Here is a 21,473-nt window from a genome sequence, read left to right on the forward strand (position 1 = left end):
GTCGGTTTGTACCCAGCAGCGGTGTTTTCTTGGATTTTAAACGATGGTGACGGCTGGAAGCACGGCATCAGGCAGCGATGAGATGAGCAGCGACCCCGATGCCAAGATGTAGTTTCTGTCGTTTTTTTTTATATCGAAGCTGTTTGTTGGGTTTGTGGTGTGACGGTCTTTGAAGTAAATGGGTTAGATTTCTGCTAAGCACATTCCCATGGGGGTAATTACAGTTTCCAGCAGCCTTTCTGAGCAGCACAATGGTTTGTTTGTTAGGTTGTAGCTCATCTGCACACAAATCTGCTCGACATTACATCTAAATTGTTATAGTCCTAACAAACACATTTCAATTTCTCTGTTATTCTCATGTTTGAGTGAAAAACGTAAGATTTTTCATTGTGTGAAGTCAAATATCTGCGATAACATGCATAGAAGTTTATAAAAAAAAAAAAATTCCTCCGTTTTGCGCTTATATTCAATTGCTTTTCAAGAATCTGTATTCACAAAATATATATACCATCATCGATGACTCTCCTTTTGTTGTGTTTTTTTGCATACAATTTCAATGTGGCACATGTTACCCAGAGGAGGGTAGCACTGGTGTTTAATTATAAGGGAAGACTAGCTTACTGCTGCAAAAGACCAAACACACGTCAATCGTTAAACACTAACATCTCTATGATCTATCTTAATTTTTTTGTGTATTTGTTTGTATACACGTGCAGTGATACGAGGAATCTGCGACGACTACAACCTGGATTTCCCCGCTTTCTACGCCTGCATCGGTTTGTGGAACTGCTTCTTCCTCATCCTGGGAGGCATCTTCAACGTCAGTCTGCTCATGAAGCTCTTTAAAAGGTATTTCCCATGCAGTTCTACCACTTATTTCAGTAAAATCATACCTATGAGGCAATTATTTTGCTGTCTTCCTTCTCTGACAAACAGAAAATGTTTTTAATTGGGCGTTAAAACGTCAGTATCTGCAGCAGAATCACTGTCACTCAACGGAAAATCTGTTTTCTACAACAAACAGATTTCAGAGAGGATTCAGGCTGACAGCTCTCCTCCCAGCTACCACACATCCAGAGTTTTATATCGTTCCTTCTGCTTCCCTATTGCCTTTAGCCAAAACCAAAAGATTTGAGGGGGAAATCGACCCATTTTCTGCATTAATTTATCATTTTGAAATATATGTTAATTGCATAATGTAATGGCTGTAGAGTAATGATACCATCTGCATTTAGATTGGTTCCCTATACTGTAAGTCTCGCTCTCGCTATCCCATTCTGTCTGCCTGGGAAAGTGAAGGCTACATTTAGGGCACAAAGCTGCGGAAAACCAAATACAGTGTGTCCTGCACAGTGTTGCTAACTTATGTTTCATGAAATTAGCTCCAAATGTTGCCAGATAACATAATGCATCTGATCGCCACACATTCATCTGCATCAAAGGAAGAGACACATTATAAAATATTTCAATATGTTTCTTGCTTTTTCCTGATGGTCAGCATAAAACGCTTCATTTGCTGCAAGAAACATGCTCTGAGGAAAACGAAAAACAATGTGGTTATCTTTGCAACAGTGGCACCAACATAAAACAACTTGGAAACACCTGGAAGAAAAATAATTAAAATGTCATCTTTAATAGAGAGGCGAAGTCCCGCTCTTTCCGGTGACCACCATGGGACCTTATTCCGGAAAAATCAATGGAGAAAGAAAACGTATCTTTCGATCCCGTTTGAATTGTGCCAAGAATTACACATATGATGTTTGTCAATTTAAAAGATCATTTCCATGTAAAAAAAGTCACAGTTTGTCGTAAAACTGTTGAAATATAAGACTATGAAAAATATGCAACTAGAAAGACTACAAATCCCAGAATCCCAGTCCCGCATGCTGGCTCTTACGGAACCGACTAACTCCCCTTGTGTGTATGCACAGCTCTCAACGTGCCCAGACTTGTAGTGATTTTCACCTCGTTTAATAATTTTCGCCTCATTCTGAAAGAAAGAAGTGAAACGTGCCAACGTGACGGCCGTCTTGGTGTGTGGTGCGAGGCAGGAGATGTAGTTAATTGAGCGAAAAGCACAAAGTGTTACTTCACAGTTTTACAACACATTTAAAAAATGTTGACTTGCAAAATTATCTTTTAAATTGACAAACATAATTTGTGTAACTCGTGGCATAATTCAAACGGATAAGATAATCTTTCTCTCTCCATTGACTTCAACACATGCTTTTTCCGAAACAAGGTCCCATGGAGCTCCCCCGGAAGGGGAGGGACTTCGCCTCTCTATACTCTGCCCTGTCTAATTTGGGGTGTCAAAGGTCACCATGACCTCACTTCGATATCTCAGAAACACATGAGACCAATTTTGGAATAACATCATCTAGCATACTGATTTTATTTTGAGGGTCAAGGGTTAAGGTCACATTGATGTCACAAAGCAGGTATTTGGCCATAACTCAATAATTCACACAGTAATTATGACCATTTTAGGATACAATAAAGAAGGATGATGTTTTTCAACTGACATGGATGCTTACTGCAAACACGCATGTTTATTTATTTCTAATTTTTGTTTTTATCAACACTATTTTTTTCATCAATAGTTTTCTTTTGCCTCTTAATTAATGTTACTTTGTTTCTCCAGGTCTACAGAGGAGGTCATTGCACTCTTCATTTCCATCGCATTTGTGGTGGATGCAGTGAAAGGCACAGTCAAAAGTAAGTTCCCAAACACACAGCAAATACCTCTTTTCTATGAACTCACATAAATGTCTCTCTCACAGTCTCCCATTTATGTTTTTCCCACATAACTGTCATTTTGCAATTCAATATGTTATAGTCCGCTCTGACTCCAGCGTCATACCTGCCGTCAGAGCCTCCACCAGTACAGCCTCAAATTCATGTGTCATTCTCAAAAAAGCTAATTGCACTGAGAGAGAATCATTAAAAATGCCCCAGATTTACACTTTGGAAACGATTATCCACACTTTTTAGATACATTTGCAGCGCACTAATTAGTGTGGCTTCCCCGACTGGAGAATTCTTTGTTGACTGATGCTAATTAGATCTCTTCAACTGATCATTTAGTCAATTTGATTGAAAATGTCCTTAGTTATTTTTCCGTGTTATCGTCTGTTTGCAGATTAACACTGTAATTTATATTCAATAATTCCAGCACTTAATGAAGAACAAGCCATACTTTTGGTTATTATAGTGGTGCAGGGTAGACAATTCTCTCAAAAATAAACCATACATTAGAGCCAAGAAGCAACCATTTGATTTATTAACTTATCAAAAATAAACCATACATGAGAGCCAAGAAGCAACCATTTGATTTATTAACTTATCAAAAATAAACAGTCATTGTTTTCAAGTTTATTGCATGTATAATAAATGAGTATTTTGTCCAATTAAAAGTAAGAAGCAGAGTTTTTTAGGTGGTTCAGCAGACTGAGAGGCAGAGATACTTCGTAGTAAATGAATCAATCCAGCTTTCAAACCCAGCCTGCAGCCAAACCACCCCCTCTCCCGCCTTAACTGCACTATATCATAAATATTTTATACAATTTAATCTGCAACAAATGAGATGACGATAGCTGGATGTAATTTATTTTGAACGCGATGTAGTCTTGGAGATTGCTGGCGCTGTAGTCAATTTTCAGAAACCATTTGTAGAATACGCTCCTAGCTCATATTCCATTACCATAACATTAACCTATGCCATTTTGTGTACACTTTCCATCCAAAATAGTTTGCAGTACCATGAATATGAGTGTGTTACCAGTCTCCTGTACAACTTCGTTTGCCTCATAACTTTCCTCTGGTTTGATGAAACGGCATGCAGAAGGAGCCGCATTCAGGTGGTTTCACTCTCTGCAAAGAAAGTGTTGATCAGAATGGTTTCTACTGTTATACAATTTTTTTTAAATAGTTCTAAAAGCATATGTACTGTAGTTTAACATCTCAACCTTCAACATGATGCTCACTTAAGAAGGAGACTTACATTATGGTTGGTGAGTTGTTCATCCTGTAGATCTAATAGGGATATCAGGATTAGGGATGCCAGCGATTATTCGATTTTTCGAATATTCCTTACAGTCTCCATAATCGAAAATAATTTTTTCAAATTCGATTTTATTTATATCTTTTTTTATTATTGTTTATGTTTTTCTTTTTTTTCTTAGTTTCAACCAAAATATAGACTAATGCTAATAATAGTAATAGTATTAATAATTGTAAATGGCCATTGGTCACACCATCAGTTTGTTAACCTGTAAACTTGGAGGAAGCCAAATATCGATTAATATTCGCCAGGGCTGTCCGATTTTCGAATTTGATCATGGTCAGTTTCTGGCTTCCCTAATCAGGATAAATGTCATTGGTCAAGTTCAATAAACTACAGTTGTTGTTTTTGCCAGCACAGAAATAAATCATACAGATGTTGAAAGTTACACAATTACATAACAGTACATTCAATTCCTGCATAAAAAAAGAAAAGACCTCAGCAATGTTATATGTTAAAATCAAAGATATCCTTAAAATGAACAGTAACAGTTTTTAACTAGGAAGCATCCCTTTAGTGTAGCGTCACGGTTATCGCCAGCCACATTTTGACGATACACCTTTTAGATCCTGGACATTGTTAACTGAAGATTGTAGCTAGATTTTTAGTAATTGGATGTCTGGATCGTTAGTTAACAGACATAATGCTAAGCAAACTAGCTGCCACACACTTTTAATGACGGTATGTTATTTTGGAGAGGATGACACTGTGAATATTTCAGCTCTTGATCAAAAACTTCTTGAACACCTAGCTCTCAAGTTGTCAGATTAACAGAGCAAACATTAGCCTTTAGCTCGCAGCCGTTCCACCCTGTTTCTGCAAGGGAAAACACAATGCATGTTCCTGTTTCTACCTGATTCACTCATAGATGCCATTTGTTTTGGAGAAAAGGAGACTTTTGTGAAGAAATGGTCTTAAAACAAACCAAAAAGTTGACTCCAATGACAAACTCCAATTATCTGCAACGCCACACCAAACTCATCCTTTGAGAGCCCCCTAGTGGCAGAAAATAATGTATCGTCATTTAAAGGGGACCTATCATGCAAAATGCACTTTTGTACGTCTTTTGTACATGAATATGTTTCCCCGGTGTTCCAGGGAACTCACCAAGTGTCAGAAAACACAACCCTCTCTATTTTCCTCCATACCCAAATCTCTTAAAAAGGGGCTGCAACGGATCTGATACAGACTGATCCAGATTTGAACACTTCTATGACATCACAGAAGTGGCGCTACGGCTATTGGGCCAACTCCACCAATCAGGAGGAGACAGCCACGGACATTGCCGTTGGAAAGCGCTGGAGACGCTGTAGTACATATGCCAGGCCTGTAGATGGTGCTGTTCTCACAGAATCAGCCCATGCAAAGACAGTGTTAAACTGAGCGAAATGAGGAATGGCTAAAATGCATGATCTGTTTGGTATTTTGACAAATAAAAAGTATAAATATGCCTTATATAGGTATGGTCCTACACTATATTATTCAAATATAGCATGATAAGTCCACTTTAAGGAATCTAACAGATTGACTGTTGATCCAGTCACTGCCTTTCATTTTCATTAAAACTATTATCTCCTACTGTGTGAGTGTACAAAGACATGAGCAAAATAGTGCTTTCTACCTTCATTGAATATTTGTTAGTATCCAGTTGATCAGGTTTCAGTGCAGAGCCACAGCTCAGCTGAGGTTTATCTCACTTTTATGTTGTTTTCTCTTCTCTAGCGATCCCTGCACAGTTTACAGCCCCTGTCCTCCATGTCTCTTCATCCAGCAGTGTCCCTTAATGTAATATTTTAAATTATCTTTCTATGGGGATTGGAGCATGAAATAGGCTCTCTGTTTTTAAGTCTGCTTGTTGGCAAATAATATTTCTTGCAGGAGGCATGTAGTTTTGAAAGTATTTGATATAAAAAAATGTAGTGAATATACAAGCAGGGTAGTATTGATTTCATTAGGGAGTTAAAACGTTCAGGGTATATGAAAATCACTAGGATTCATCCTCTGGGAACCATGAATATCTAACATTTATTGACAATCTGTCTTATATGTATTACCATATTTAATAGAATGGCTAAACTAGATAACTAGACTCTGTGGATGTTCAGTCTTTCTCAGGTACTACCACCCACCGACGCTTGGAAACACAACCGTACAGATCCTCCATCAGGCTGGAGATCTGCTCGGGGGAAACAGGAGCGAGGTGGCGGCGGGATACGCTCTCAACGCCCTCCCCGAAACCGTCATCCATTGCACTCGAGAGAGGCCGCTCCTCTGCATGCTGCTGATGCTCGGGACGTTATGGATGGGCTACACCCTGTACCAGTTCAAAAGGAGGTACGTGCAGCGCTGCCACACTCTTCAGATAAATCACCGCAGGAGTTTCAATCTTGTTTGGGTGAGATCTCGTACGAACACTGCCGAGTTGGGACCTCGACTCTAAAGATTATCTGGACTGACGGGGCTTTCAGGAACTTTCCAGACGGGCTCTCACAAAGCTCCGTTTCTGCCGAAGCTTCTGTTCCAGCCTATGATTTAATAAGCATTAATATTCTACTTCTGATTGCCCCCAGTAATCAAATCAACCTCAAAGCCGGATTCAATTGTGTAAGCAAAAGGCAGACTGAGGTACTTAAGCAGTGTCAGGATTGCAGCCATTGTCCTTGTCTTGTCTAAAGTAATTGTCTAAAGTAATTATTTGTCTCTCCTCGCTCACTCTCCTCTTTCTTAATTTCTTTCTTTCTTTCTCTCCCTTTCTCTTCCAGCCCGTTCCTGCATGTCAAAGTGAGGGAGGTGATGTCGGACTGCGCTCTGCCGATCTCAGTGCTCATGTTCTCCTTCATCGGCTCCTACATTTTCAGTGACATTGACCGTAAGTATCATAATTTACTTTCTAGATGCTGAAGGGACTGCAGTCTAGTTATACTGTTTTATATCGGTATGCGATATACAGATACATATATTAGATTATATACAGTACATATATTTTACAGATTTTTTAAACCCCAGCTGTCATAACATGGCAAAAATTGACATTGTCAAAATCGTTCACATGGTAATTTTGAAAAACATGTCTCTAATTCAGATTTGATAGATTTCTAAATCTATTGCATTATAAAAAAGCGAACCTCATATTTTAGTGATGTCACTATGTTACAGAAGTTAACAAAGAAGTCCAATGGAGGTGTCTGAGGCAGGGGGGGAGTGTGTGGGAGAGAAACTCCCCCTGGAGGGAACACAGGGATTTTAGCTTTTGCAGACCATTTACATGCAACAAAACATAAATAACACACTACAGGAAAGAGAACCCCCCCAAAAGCAGGCCCCATTAAATATGTTATATTTAAAAGCTCATCTTTTTGTTCATCATTGAACTAAGAGAGTTGAATGTGAGTCAACATATTGGCAATGCATAAATCTTCAGAATTGTCTTCGCAGAAAATATACAGAACTTCTCAGAACTACTACAGTCAATATCTGTTCCCCCCCCTCGACGCCACATGCACAGGCACATCTTTCTCCTCACGGCTCTTAATGAATAATGAAGTGATTAGCAGTTGTGTTACTGAGCTTTTAACTAGGGCAAACATGTCTTAGGGAAAGAATAGTTGATTTATAACATCTGCATGTGCATTAACATTTCTTTGAACTTACATAATGTGAGTTCATTGTAACACATAGGCCCTGTAAAAGAAAAATCTGTATCCTCGATCAAAACATAGCATTTGTTTGATTCACAACATTGCATTAAATATGAGACATGAGGGAAAGTAATTGTAAGGAAGCTGTTAGTGGTTGCTAGTCAGCTATATCATTTTTGCTCGAGGTGTGTATTTAGGGCTTCCAACTCTGGTCCAAATCTGGTGAAGGGCCCAAACTTGTTGTGTGTTTACTTCCAAAACAGACTGTCTAACTGCAGGGCCTCCTCTATTGGTGCCTTTATTGGCTTTTTATGTTCTTTAATCAAGGCACAGGCCAAACCACATGGGAGATAGTCAGTTTTTATCCTCTATTGTTTAGCATCATTTTGAGTCTCCATTCATTGTTGCCAAGGCAGCAGCTGTTCTCCAGGGGTCGGACGCAGAAACACAGAGACAAGCGCCAAACCCTCAAGTGAATTTAAATTTAAGAGCCGGGCCAATTTTCTGTTCCTTTACCTCCGGAGACAATAAGTCATAAGATAATAACCCCATTATTGCATTGTCATTTCCTCATAAATGTAACCAGCTGCACTTAATTCAGCAGTATTTGAGGTGATACAGCCCTAAATGAGATCTACAGCAGAGGAAAAAACGTGAGCCAAACACAGGAAATGATTTTTGGTGTGAAACGTGAGTCATAACAGCAGTCACAGAGACAGTTATGTGAGTGAAGATGGAATCTGAGGAGCTGGGAAGTACTGATGGAGAATTTAAAGCAAAATAATGACATTCCTGTCACCATTTAAAGTCCACTAAAGAAACTGATGCTTATAATTTAGCTATCATAGAGATGTAATCAAGTAGGTCATGCCCTAAGCTACAGTTATCTAACAAAGGAAGAACTCATTAAAACTCAAAGGTGTAATTAGGGCTGCAGCCAAGGATTATTTCCCACTATTATAAGCAAATGTATCTAATTATTAATGAAAGAAAACAGCAAATCCTCATATTTAAGAAGCTGGCATTTCCCAATGTTTGAGGTTTTTGAATAAAAAATGAAAAACAAATAGTTGACATTTATCAAGTGGTGGAAAGTACTGTACTTGTAATAGAATATTGTAGGACCATAGTATTTATTTTATTCAAGTAAAATACCTAATTAATCTTTACATATCTGCATTTATCTTCTGTTGATTGAGTATTTCACACATTTTCTAATATCTTTTTGGCTCAAGATGTAATGTTCTTCTCTTGCTCTGTGAACAGTTCCAGTTTTTAAAGTTCATGACCGGCCCGTCTTCAGGGTAGCTCCATTTGAGCGTCTGTCGGCCCTCAACGTGTTCAGCGCCATGGGCCTGGGCTTCCTCCTGGCCCTCCTCATCTTCATCGACCAGAACATCGTCGTCTCACTGACCAATGCGCCAGAGAACAGGTAGAGAAAAACATGCCTTCATATACAGAATCATTTTGACCAAGAATGCATCATATTTGAATCCTATGATGACTTTTTGTCGTGACTTTATTTACAAGTAGATAACTGTCGATTCTGTCCAAAATGATAAAAATAGTGAGGGTGAATCCTGGGATTATAATCTCATGCAATTACTGGTTTAAACTCTTTCTATGACCCTTTGAGAAGTCACCAAAGACCTTGGGGATGTGCAGAAACCGGATATTTGCCCGTCTGTTTGGGAGGGGAGATTAACTGAAGCAGAAACTTGACATCTGAGTCAAATGTTCACAGTCAGGGAGCTCTGAAGAAGCCTCAGAGCCAAAACACTATGCTGAGCTTTTCACCCTGTTCTTCTGAAATGTGTATTGGAGAGACCACTTCAGAGCAGCCCTACAGTGGAAATCTATAATGATGGAATTTCCACCCTTAGCATCGACATTTGTTAGGCAGAAATTAATTGGATCTGGAAGTTTGGGGAAGATTTCACTGGAAGGCAGGGCGACGGTTGCTATACCATGAAAAGCAAAGTGATTCCCAAGTATGCCGATCTTTTTAACGCTGTCACAATGTGTAAAAAAAAAATAGAAGTTGATTTAACACCTATCAAAAAGGTTTGTAAGCAAAGTTGCTGTATTTAACCTTCATTGCTTCTTTCATGTGTACCTAACAATAGAACAGAAGCGGAAAACAGCGATGGCTATTTCTGTTCCTGCTCTCTTTTGACTAATGCATCCTTTGATTTGCACGACATCATTTTTTTGTATCTGGAAATAAGATGTTTATCGAACCACTTCTTTGTTTTCTGTCATCATTTATTCATTTAAAAATATTAGTCATTATTATGCAGATCATCATACATTCAGTAAAGTTTCCACTGAAGGAAAATAGGTCAGAATGAAACTTGGTTAATCTTATCCTAAGTTATTTAGGGATTTAGAGACTAGAGTAAGAAAACCACCCTCTTTTCCTCTATTGTGCAGACAAATGTTCTGTGGCATCAGATCGCAAGATCAACCCTTTATGTACATTTACTTCAATGTCACATACATATGGTTTATAAATTGGATTTATGGAAACACAAGAGACATTGATTTCCTATTTGTTGAATGAGTTAGTGAGAGATACGAGCAATTGTAGTCCGGTTGTATTGAAGGGCAACGCTAAATTTAGGAGATTAATGCCCTTTGAATTTGTGTCACATGTGCTCATGTTTATGATACTTACAGGTATTGTTCAGCAGTATAGCCTCCACATATTAACACCACTATGTTGAAGTGAAAAATGCAATAGCCAGAAGTAAAAGGCTAACATTAGTCTAGTTGGCTTATAATATAAGCTAACTACATCAAGGTTACATGACTGCGTGTCACCACCACTAATCTAAAGGCTGCTAATGTTCGGGCTGACGTTTAGTAGCCTCATATAATCACTTGTTTGTGATGGCCATTTTCGGACATTCACGAGTGTATTCACTGACATATTTTATGTTATTGGACAAAATGTTAAGATACCTTAATTTTGTGTAACTACAGACGTTTTTCAGGCATCTAAACAACACATTTAAAAAAGAAAATTGACTTTAAGACGAGGGGACTAGACGTGGATAAATACTATCAAATGTACAGGTTCTAGGACTCAGGTGGTTGCAAGGCTAATTGTGATAAGATGGAACTTATAAGGCCAGGAAAGACATTCAAAATAGGCGGGAAAACAAACAAAGACAGGAAGCAAAAACAGATATGACGCACTTTGGGAAAACTTCTAAATAAAACCGCAACCAGTAAAGTAGAAACTAGGATAATGTTAGTTTTCTCATGTGGGGGGGGGGGGGGGGGGTTGTGGTGGTTTAGCCTGTTGTTGTTGTTGAGTGTAACAGTTGCATTGCTCCGCAGGTTGCTGAAGGGCACGGCGTATCACTGGGACCTGATGCTCTCTGGGCTCATTAACATCCTGATGTCGGTGCTGGGGTTGCCCTGGATGCACGCCGCCTTCCCCCACTCCACCCTCCATGTGCGCCAGCTGGCGTTCGTGGAGCAGCGTGTGGAGGGAGGGCACCTCTACGAGACGTGAGTTACCTGCCTCCTCATCGCCGATGCTAATCAGACGCTCAATTAAAGGTCTTCCTCAGAGCACGCGGTGACCGGTGATTTTGTGTCGCTGGCTACTGTATCCTGCTCTTAGCTGATTGCATGATTACTATGTAACTAACCATTTTGTCTCCGGGTTGAAAAGGTGGGGGGGCTTTCAAGAGATGAGAGGATTAAGGTTATCATTACGGCCAAAGTTAGCATACATTAAGGATTCTTCAAGTAATCAAGTGTGATATTAACGCACAAGGCACAATCTTCTGTAAGAGATCTAATAAGAAATGTTGATTTGAAAGACGATATGCGATTAAGGGTTTTGAATGTATGCATATGTCCACAACGTATTACTCCAAATGTACATATATGATTGACTATGAAAAGTGGTAATGGAAAGAAAAGTTCCCAACCTTTTTTAAATGTCAGCTTTTGAAAAGGAATTGAGCATACTTATACTTTTATGCATTTCAAGAACAACTACAAATTAAATAAAGACGAAGGTGTGAAATACCCACTTAAAATAATAAGTAAAAACAACGTAAATAGAAATAAATTAACGTTAGTCATATGCAAATCTAATCAGGTGGATATTTAGCTGATTTACAAGATCTTTTCAGATCAGTTTTGGAGCATAAACCTCAAAAGTCTGCTTTAGGATGACACATGCTAGCCCGTTTGTTGGAAACTGTATGTTCATGAGTTGTTAAACTAAAGACACAGTTTCCCTTCTAAGATTGTTTTATCCCAATCGTTTGTCAGACGCCTGAACAGATACTGATGGTTAAAATAAGAAAATGATAGTCAGAAAAATATTGTTTTTCTTGGAACCTCACAGATGTATCTTGTCACTTCTTTGTGGGCCTTATCCCTACATTTTAAGAACCAACACTTATATTACTTTTACTTGCTTCACTCTTCTCTGGAAATAATGAAAGGATGGACTTTTCTGTTACAATTTGTGCAATTCACCAGACGATACAAAACCTTCAACTCTACATTGTATCATCAAGATATAATGCTAATTGATCTTTGAGTGACTGCACTATGCAACACAACACTTGACTTGGTTAAGACAAGGAGTTCATATAAACTCAATCCCAGAGCCCAGTGAACATGATGATTGTCAAAAGATGCTGAAGACAGACTCATGGACTACAAACAACATAATGAACCATTGGGCCAGAATTGCTCATGACTCCTAGGACGAGTTTCATTGTGTGAGCTCAATGTCAGTTTGTGTAAGAACAAGGCCTGTCGGTGAAAAGACCTTATAAATCATGATATAACATATTTCTGTAAATGAGTCCAAGGCTAATATATTTCCCTCAAACTCCAAGAAATGTCATCTGGAAAATTTAGATTTTTCAAATGGAAAATGTGCAGGAACACTGATAAGAAAACCTTGGAAAAAAACGTTGTCTGTTGCATTGTATTAAACAATCATGTGCGCTCCAGTAAGCGTTCATCTGTGTGTGTTATTATGTGTGTGTGTGTCCTCAGTATCGTCCAGGTGAAGGAGACGCGGCTCACGTCTCTGGCTGCCAACATCTTCATCGGCGTGTCGGTGCTGCTGCTGCCCCTCCCGCTGCAGTGGATCCCCAAACCCGTCCTGTACGGCCTGTTCCTCTACATCGCCCTCACCTCCATTGACGGAAACCAGATGTGCGACCGCATAGCTCTCCTCCTCAAGGAGCAGGTGAGGAAGTGTGTGTGGGGGGAAATACATGTGTGCGTTTGGCCATATGAAGGACTTTGCACATCAAACGGTAGACCGGATTTGGAGGACCGGATCTGAGCCAAAGAATATGTTTGTTTTAATTTACTCTGAATCCCAGGTGGGTTTAGTGAATTGAAACAGATCAGCTCATAAATGAACATTCATCATTTAAGGTTGTTATTTTCTGATCCTTTCTTCTTCTATTGTTATATATGAAAAACAATATTTGCAATATACTGTACTTTACCAACAAGTAAATCTATAATAATATTTCTTGTCGATTTTCCTCTGTGTCCGATTTAACCTTCCTACTGAAAAAAAAAAAAAGTCCTTCTAACAGTACCCCTCACACACCGGCGCCTCCAAATGGCAGTGAGAGGTATTTGTTCAAAATGTATTTTGGTTGTTGGTACTTCACCTGGATGTTTGAGCTCCACCGTGCAGAATAATGTATACACATAGATTTATTAAACAGCAAACTATTCTACATTAAGTAAAATAACAAAAAACTCTGAACAAAATGTCAATATCAAAAGATGGCATTCTCTGCTTTAGTAAGAAGGGCCTGTGACTCATAACGTTTATTTAGTTTGAGACAGATTTACAGACCTCCACTGTTGAGTCTTCAGTCTTGGTTTTATACATTTAAGATTCTTTCTCCAGCTCCCTATCTGGATATACTTACACCAGGGCTGCCAACATTTGAGTTCAGCTTGTAGTGAGATTTTTTTTTTGGTGAACCGAAAAAAGAAGCGTTCATGTGTACAGTGTTACAAATGTATTGGACATGTACAAACTAGGGTTTCCCATTAAAGTACCGGGCACTACAGTGGAATGCGCACATACACAGTGTACCCGCGACTCTTACAATGAAGGCTCGATAATCAGCTCACAGCATATCAAATGGCATATAGGTGTAAGCAGAGGTGAAGTGCTATTTTTCAAGTGGGGGGTGTGCTCACCTCCTCTAGGGGGGTCCGGGGGCATGCTCACCGGGAAGATTTTTTTTTTTAAATATTGAAGTTACCTGCATCAACTTGGTGCACTTTAAGGATACATCTCTCAACACCCATATGAAACAGAACTGGAAACAGATTTTCTTTTTTTTAATGGATATTTTACAAATCACTCACCCTTTAAACTGTATTTTTGTTTTACTGTCACATAGTATTTTATAACTGTTTTTCATTTATTCTCCTAAATGGTGACCAAAACGTTTGAGACCCACTGAGATAACTAGACTAAAGTGAACTATCTAAACAGAGTCCCTTACCTCACTGAGCTGTAGGTATCTCTCAGTCTGACAGGACAGAGCTCTCCCTCTCCTTGTTTTAGAAACAGCTTCTAATATCCGTTAGCGCAGCTAGCTAACCAGATGCTAACAACAATGCAAATAGTGAGTTTGGTAGAAATATACTGTATAATAGTAAAGTTATTTAAGATGATGCCATAGATTGAAGATTTACATTATAAATATTCCCCAAAATTATTCTAAAGCATATTCTTCCAAACTCCTTGCTGTAGTATGACACACAGGAGACTATTGATGTGTGTAGTGAGTTTGGTAGTAATAAGCTGTATAATAGGGATTGAATATTATTGTATTCTCTTTTTTCGGAGTTGCACTTTGCAGACGGTCCCTGAGCACTCGTTTCTTCTCCGGCTGCGGATAGAGACCAATGTAATGTGCCCAGCTCGGAGGACGGCGCGTATTGGCTTTTTTTTATCAAAATGTGATTGTAGTTCGTTGTCCTCCTTATCACGGTACCTAGGAGACGTCATTTGTGTCTGATCAACGTTTTGTTCAAGAGTTATTGATCCGTGAAATCAGAATCTCCCAATATCGTTCCAACTTTACTGAACTAAGCCAGAAGAACGTCTCATTTCGTGGACCGCTCGGTTTGCTGTTCCTTCACTTTATTTTTATATTTATATACATTTATTTTGGACGAAAACTTAGCGTGAGGAAAGGCAAGTGTGGCGTAAGTGCGTGAGATATGGGTTAATTGCGTGACTCTCACGCTCAATGCGTGAGTGTTGGCAGCCCTGCTTACACACAATTCTCATGACTACATTTAAAAATAACATTTGATCAAAGACATTTATTTTTAAATGTTCTACAGAAATCGCAAAAATATCGTAATTGTGAATTATTATGGCCACGATAATCATATATGGAAAATCGTGATAGCCCGATAACAAATAAGTTGTTTCCAAAATGATAGCCAACATTGTGAAATAGTTGGACTGTCAGATGTGTGATGACTTTTGATTCATCAACTCCTGTTGTTGCAATGGTTCAGACCTGACACTGGATCAGTTGGAAGAGATGAGTTTTTTTCTGATACACCCAGACTGAAAACAAAGATATTGTATTTTTGCATAAAAGTCTTTAAGCTTTCAGGTTTTAAAATAGATTCATCCGCTTCTCTCCTGCACCCCGCCTCACACTCACACAGGAGACCCCTCACGCTATAAATACACTCCATCAGATAAAGCCCACTGAAGCTGAGTGTTATTTATGATCTAACCCCGCTGTGGACTTCTTGAAGGTGTGTGGGCCGTCCTCTTCCCTGAGTCGTTTCTTTAAGACAGCAGGAGACATGAGAACAGGAAAGGTCCTCAGTTTGAATGTTAATCTCTCCCGATCCTCTCGTCCTGCAGACCTCCTACCCTCCGACCCACTACATCCGCAAAGTGCCCCAGAGGAAGATCCACTACTTCACCTTCCTGCAGATGATGCAGCTGCTGGTGCTCTGCACGTTCGGCATGTACCCCATCCCGTACATGAAGATGATCTTCCCTCTGCTCATGATCATGTTGATTCCAATCAGGTACGACCTCGGCCATTTTGCCCCAGAAAATCGTTTTTTCTGATCAAAAATATTTGTATTGTGTTTCGACAATGCATAAACAGTGTTTGTCATTTAGCAACATATATGCATACAAATGAGACAGTGGTCTGTACTGATGGTATGTACAAAGAGAAAAAAGAACACAATAACAACGACTAAAGTAATCCCCTACCTTCACTGCCTGTGAGCCTCACACGATTATTTATCAGGAACATTGTTAGAAAATAGTTTTGTCCTTACTACTTTAAGTACTTTAAAAAATGAAGGAAGGATTCAGCAGCACACATTTAATGAGTGCTGTCTGACCTCAGTCTGGATGATTTCCTATCTTTGACTAAACCAATCCTTCTCAATAGCACCTTTTGGGACGATAAAAGTGACGATACAAATTTAGATTTATTTTCAATTAAAAGTAAATGTATTTGTAGTTACATTTTCTTTTTTAAAGAAGCTGAAGCCTTAGACCATTTCACATATTTTTCATGAATTATTTTTTACAGTTCTCATTCAATGTATATATGCTGTACATGTTGTCTCAGCTGGAAACATACATCCAACAGCATTATATATGCTATTTGTGAACTCACAGAATAATTCAACACACTCTCCTTCTTCCTTACTCCTAGCGGAATACCTTCAATAAAAAATGGTGCTCTGGTCTAGAAAAACGTGTAAAATGTAAAGAAAAGTAGCATCTGTATTTTCCTATATTTGTGAGAATATGGCGTGACTATCTGCATGTTAGTTATGCAGATAATAATCATCATTAACACACGTTTCCACACATTTCATTTGATTCTATTTTAAAGCCCACATTTAGCAGTATGCACGCCTGATTAAAGGAGTGTCATTATTCTTCTAGTGGAAACATCACATCTATTGCAAATTATGAATGGCTTATTGGTTGCAATTAAAGTGCCATAAAGTTGTTCAGTGAAGAGCCATTATGTCAACAGAAGTACAAATAAATAACATCCAACCAGAGGGACTTCTGTTCTCCAAAATACTCTTGAACTATTATTGAGTTGAACTGTTTGGTAATTTAAATCGTACTTCTTTTATGTTGTGCACTTGGGGCATTAAACACACACCTGATATATTGTAACTTACTGTATGCTTACAGTTGCCTTACATTTAGCTGACAATGAGCAATATCAGCGTTCATTTAGAAATTGTTTTTGTGGTGAATATAAGTCAAAATATTCACTTTTATTTTCACCTTCCTGTATCGGTCCAACCAACTCCTGAGGGGAATATTTCTTCTTTAGCTGCTTATATTTAGACTTTAGAGTGTGGTGATAATTATTTGAAACCATGACAAAAACATTTGCATACACTTGGTCATTTTATATTTGTTAAATTAGTGACTTGAGCAACTTGAATTCAGAGATCACAGTTTGGCCTTTTCTGATGCCACAATAGCTACAATCATAATTGTACTGCATTAAAAAGAAGACTTTTAAAGAGGCCCCATTTCGTTTTTTGGGTTTTCTCTTTCCTGTACTGTGTTATAAAGGTTGTATCCCTCCAGAGAGAGTTTTTCTCCCACACACCCCCACTCCCTGCCTTAAACACCTATATGTAACTCCTTTGTTTACTTCTGTAATATAGTGACATCACTTTGTAACACTTGCGTTTCTATTGGCTAGCGCTCCAACACATTGTACATGATAGGCTAAGGGGTGGGACATCTCCAAGCGGTTGACCAATCACAACAGAGCCGGCCAGCTAACCAATCAGAGCAGACTGGGCTCTGGTTTCAGACAGAGGTTGAAAAGAGGTGCTGCAGCACAGGCAGTATGAGAAAAATAAAGAGCTTTTTGAACATAAAATAATGTAGACATGTCCCAGTAGAGACACTAAATACTAATATGAACCTGAAAGTTAGCATAATAGGGCCTCTTTAAAGTACTTTTTGAGTGTGAAGACTCATTTGTTTCCAGACCTATAGTGCCTTTGTGCACACAACAAAAGTACACACCAGCCACCACTGTAACGCTGATCCTATCTCTTGTTCTCTGCTACTACTGAGAGCAAAGTGATAAATCTTGTGAGATAAGATCTGACATTCTGATGGTTGGGGCTTTTGTTTCCTCATGTTTTCTCTCCCTTCGCTGCTCTAACAAGAAACGACTGACATTGATTCTGTCTGCTCTGTGTTTAGGAACAACGTGCTTCCTCATATCATTGAGGCCAAATACTTGGACATAATGGATGCCCAACACATGTAGCGACAGCTGGAGACAAGTCCACAAGGATCCACAAGAAAACCGTCTGGAATTTGAAGGGAAAAAAAAAGAATACAAATACGGATTTAAAAATATTTTTCAATGCAAAACTGTTTGGAAGCAAAAAGGAGAGATACCGACTATTTTGATTTTTGTATCTGATAAGAACATTCTTGCAGGTGAAGCACTGGAAAATGGGAAGTGATGTGAGAAAGAGAGATGAGGAGCAGTGGGAGTTATTTCCAAATGTGGACGGACAGCCTCTCTTTGGGAAAGTTCTGCCAAAAAAAAAGGAAAGTCCAGAACCCTGTTTCCCCTCTGTTTGACCCCGTCAGCCTGTCAGTGACATATACCTCCATGTTCCTCCACATTTTACAAAACCCTTACTGGAGTGTAGTCATCTGTGTGTTAAGCTATGGGTTAGTGCTTCAAGTACTCACTAACACTGTGTAAGTATTAAACAATTCTGCCATTATAGAGAGGCTTATTTGCACAATGTAAGCATGAACACTCGCATTGTGTTTTTACACCGTCATTCTACATGCTTACACTGTGTTGCTAAGTACTTAAACACTTCTCCGTGGGTGAATTAACGCTGCATTCAAACCACTGCAAAGTAAATGTGTACCCTTTGTAATTCTGTCATTGTGCAGTGTGAAAACCGTTACATTCCTGCACCTTTTATCCGTGATTCCCCCCTTTTTACTATGAAGGACACTTGTGCTTATAGTTTCTAAGACATTCCAAGAAAATGCAGCATTCACTAAGGAGGTAAAAGGAACGTGTGTGAGTATGTGTGTGTCATAGCCACACTACTAAGCTACTTTATCTGTCTAGCTTCTTGCCAGGTCTTTCAGAAACCTCATTTCTAAAGCTGCATTCACATCAGCTCTTTGCCTTGCTGAAAACAACTAGTTGGTTTAGTTGTCATTGTAACGTCCCCTGCTAGCTTGCACCACCAACTACAGCTGTCATCTGATTGGTTTCTTGTTGAACGGTCAGCGCTAAACGAGATAAAAAGCTTGGCCACAATTTTCGAGCGATGTCAGGCGACAAATTCGAGCGAAGTTCAGCGAAAAATTTGAGCGAGGTCCGGCGACAAGTTAGAGCGATGTGAATGCGGCTTTGGGTGGAATTACTCAGCTGAATAAAATAAAATAACATTCCACAGTTATATATTATATTTTGTAATTATTTAGAGCAACAGCACAAACCAAACTATATTGTGAAATCTTTATCAAATTATGAATATATTAGAATATATTATGGCAATATACAAATATAAATATTTATTTATCATTATGACAGTTTATCTTTTAAGTAAAATAAGGAGAATTGTTTGTGTTTAAGCTGAAACGGAAAGTAGTTTGTAATTCTCTGTTTGCTCCTTCACATTCCTGATCCACAGTTACTGATTGTTGAATTTTAGCGTCTTGTCTTACATCAGGCTGTGCCGCTGTGTTTACACATCAAAGTCATTCCAGTTCATGTCGAAGTCCAACACCGTTCTGGTGCATCGGTAGTAAAGATGAAAGGCAGGTAAAGGTAAAAAAAATACAAAAAAAGATTACAAAAAACCTTTAAAAAAACTATTTGTGAGCTTTGGATTAAACAAAGTGCATCCTATTTTTGTTTTATTTTGTGAACAAGTGTTCAAAGATGAGTTTTAGAATAATCTGGTCTTGTTTTCTATTTAGATGTTAAGATTAGATCAATGCTTGCAAACGTTGTCATGTAAAAAATCCAGACGTCTGGAAAGATTATCTTGTTATCTACAGTACAAAAAATAAAACACCAAAAAAAGACCATTTATTTTAGCAGACACTGTTTAGCCTAAAGCATGTCTAATCTGGGTTTTTGATACGATGTAATGCTATAGACATGTATCCAAAAGACTAACAAATCAAATATTCAGCAATACTGTGTACAAACTGGTGAGATTCAGGTTTCACAGCGGAAGTGGTGAAACAAAAGCAAACCGTTGCATTTTTAAGACTTTTAGTTCATCTTTAATAAAACTACTCTGTGCTGATTCAATTATTTCAAACATCAAGGAGAAAAACAAATGTTTGCCCGTGAACAAAGCATTCACAGCGCTGGGTTTTTATGACTGTTTACTTGCTTTCCCAAAGTCCAAATGGCAGCTCCCTCATGCATAATGTTCAACTTTGTCTTACAGATGTGAGAGAGATGTCCAATTTAAGCAGATGTCTCATGCCGAGATAGCAAGGCATGAAAGGAAAGCTCGGAAGCATTTGCATAATCCTTTGGATTAAGGCTTAAAACAGCTCTGGCGAGAGAGATGTGAGGTATGAAGTAATATGTACAGTTTGAAATGCAAAGTTTAGTTTTGATCAAGTATCCATTATAATCCACGGCAAGGTATTAGTTTCTAACTTTGGACAGAGTACAGAGATTTAACCATTCTTCTTCTTACGTGACAGTATTGTTGTTGTTCCTTGATATCTTCTCCGTGCTGATGATTTTGGAATAGCAGCAAACTTCTCTCAGAGGGCCTGACTTCAGATTCAGAGCGATATTCAGATTCAGACGTTTGTGAAACCTTGACTCCCCTCCTCCTGATTGGATTTGTTTGAAATTGCGTACTGTGGTGTTTTTGCTTTTCTTTTCCTGATTTCATATAGCCTACTTTTTCTAATCATGAATGTAAGATGTTTGGGTTTTTATATAGCATAATCATTTAGGTGTCGAACAGAAACTGTAATTTTGTCCAAAAGATCAGCTATATTTGTAAGCTGTAATATGTAAAATGAGAAAAAATGGTTATAAAACAGAATGTGTTGGTTTATTATAGTATATATATACTGTACACTGAAAAAGAGAAACTATCTCAAGCTGTTTGCCAAATAAAAAGTAGTAGTGATGTAAATGTTGCTGTTTCCTTGTGTTTCTCCTTGACCTACATTGCATCTCAGATCATAAGTACTAATGAGTGAATTTACAGTATATAAACATGCAGAAAGATCTATGCAAGTGAGAGTATCAGTTATAGTGCAGAATACTCTGTTACAAGTTAAAGTCCTGCGATCAAACCATGACTTAAGTCAAATTATAAAAGTATTGACTTCAAAATAAATGTGGAGTACCGAAACTAAGGTACTCATCATGCAGAGTAGCCAATTTCGGAATAATATTACATTATTGGACTGGATTTTAAACTATAATTTGATAACTGAAACACTGTTAATGTTTGTGCTGTGATTGCATATACAGCTGTGTATCTTAATTCAAATAATACAACACCATACATTATTTGTTGATAACACTGTATTAATGATTTGATTATGTAAATGAATTAGTAACTCAAGTTATCAAATAAATCGAGTGCAGTAAGAGGTACAATATTTGTCTTGATGTATTGGAGAGGAAGTATACTGTAACAATACATTCAAGTAGCTAGAAGTACAGTACTAA

The 21,473-nt window shown here is 38.4% G+C and overlaps 1 protein-coding gene across 1 annotated transcript in view; it reads left to right on the top strand.

Moving 5' to 3' along the window:
* Positions 1–20,928, top strand: part of slc4a11 (solute carrier family 4 member 11) — a 52,565-nt gene extending 31,637 nt beyond the window's left edge. The window contains exons 10-18 of the mRNA XM_079693328.1: positions 717–849; positions 2,645–2,718; positions 6,169–6,397; positions 6,826–6,932; positions 8,968–9,133; positions 11,047–11,220; positions 12,739–12,934; positions 15,620–15,789; positions 17,975–20,928. Of these exons, the coding sequence (XP_079549454.1) occupies positions 717–849; positions 2,645–2,718; positions 6,169–6,397; positions 6,826–6,932; positions 8,968–9,133; positions 11,047–11,220; positions 12,739–12,934; positions 15,620–15,789; positions 17,975–18,041 (1,316 nt within the window). The 3' untranslated portion in view covers positions 18,042–20,928. The remainder of the gene's footprint in view (positions 1–716; positions 850–2,644; positions 2,719–6,168; positions 6,398–6,825; positions 6,933–8,967; positions 9,134–11,046; positions 11,221–12,738; positions 12,935–15,619; positions 15,790–17,974) is intronic.
* The last annotated feature ends 545 nt before the right edge of the window (positions 20,929–21,473 follow it).

The sequence above is a fragment of the Notothenia rossii genome, assembly GCF_949606895.1.
Source record: "Notothenia rossii genome assembly, chromosome: 7".
Classification (NCBI taxonomy): domain Eukaryota; kingdom Metazoa; phylum Chordata; class Actinopteri; order Perciformes; family Nototheniidae; genus Notothenia; species Notothenia rossii.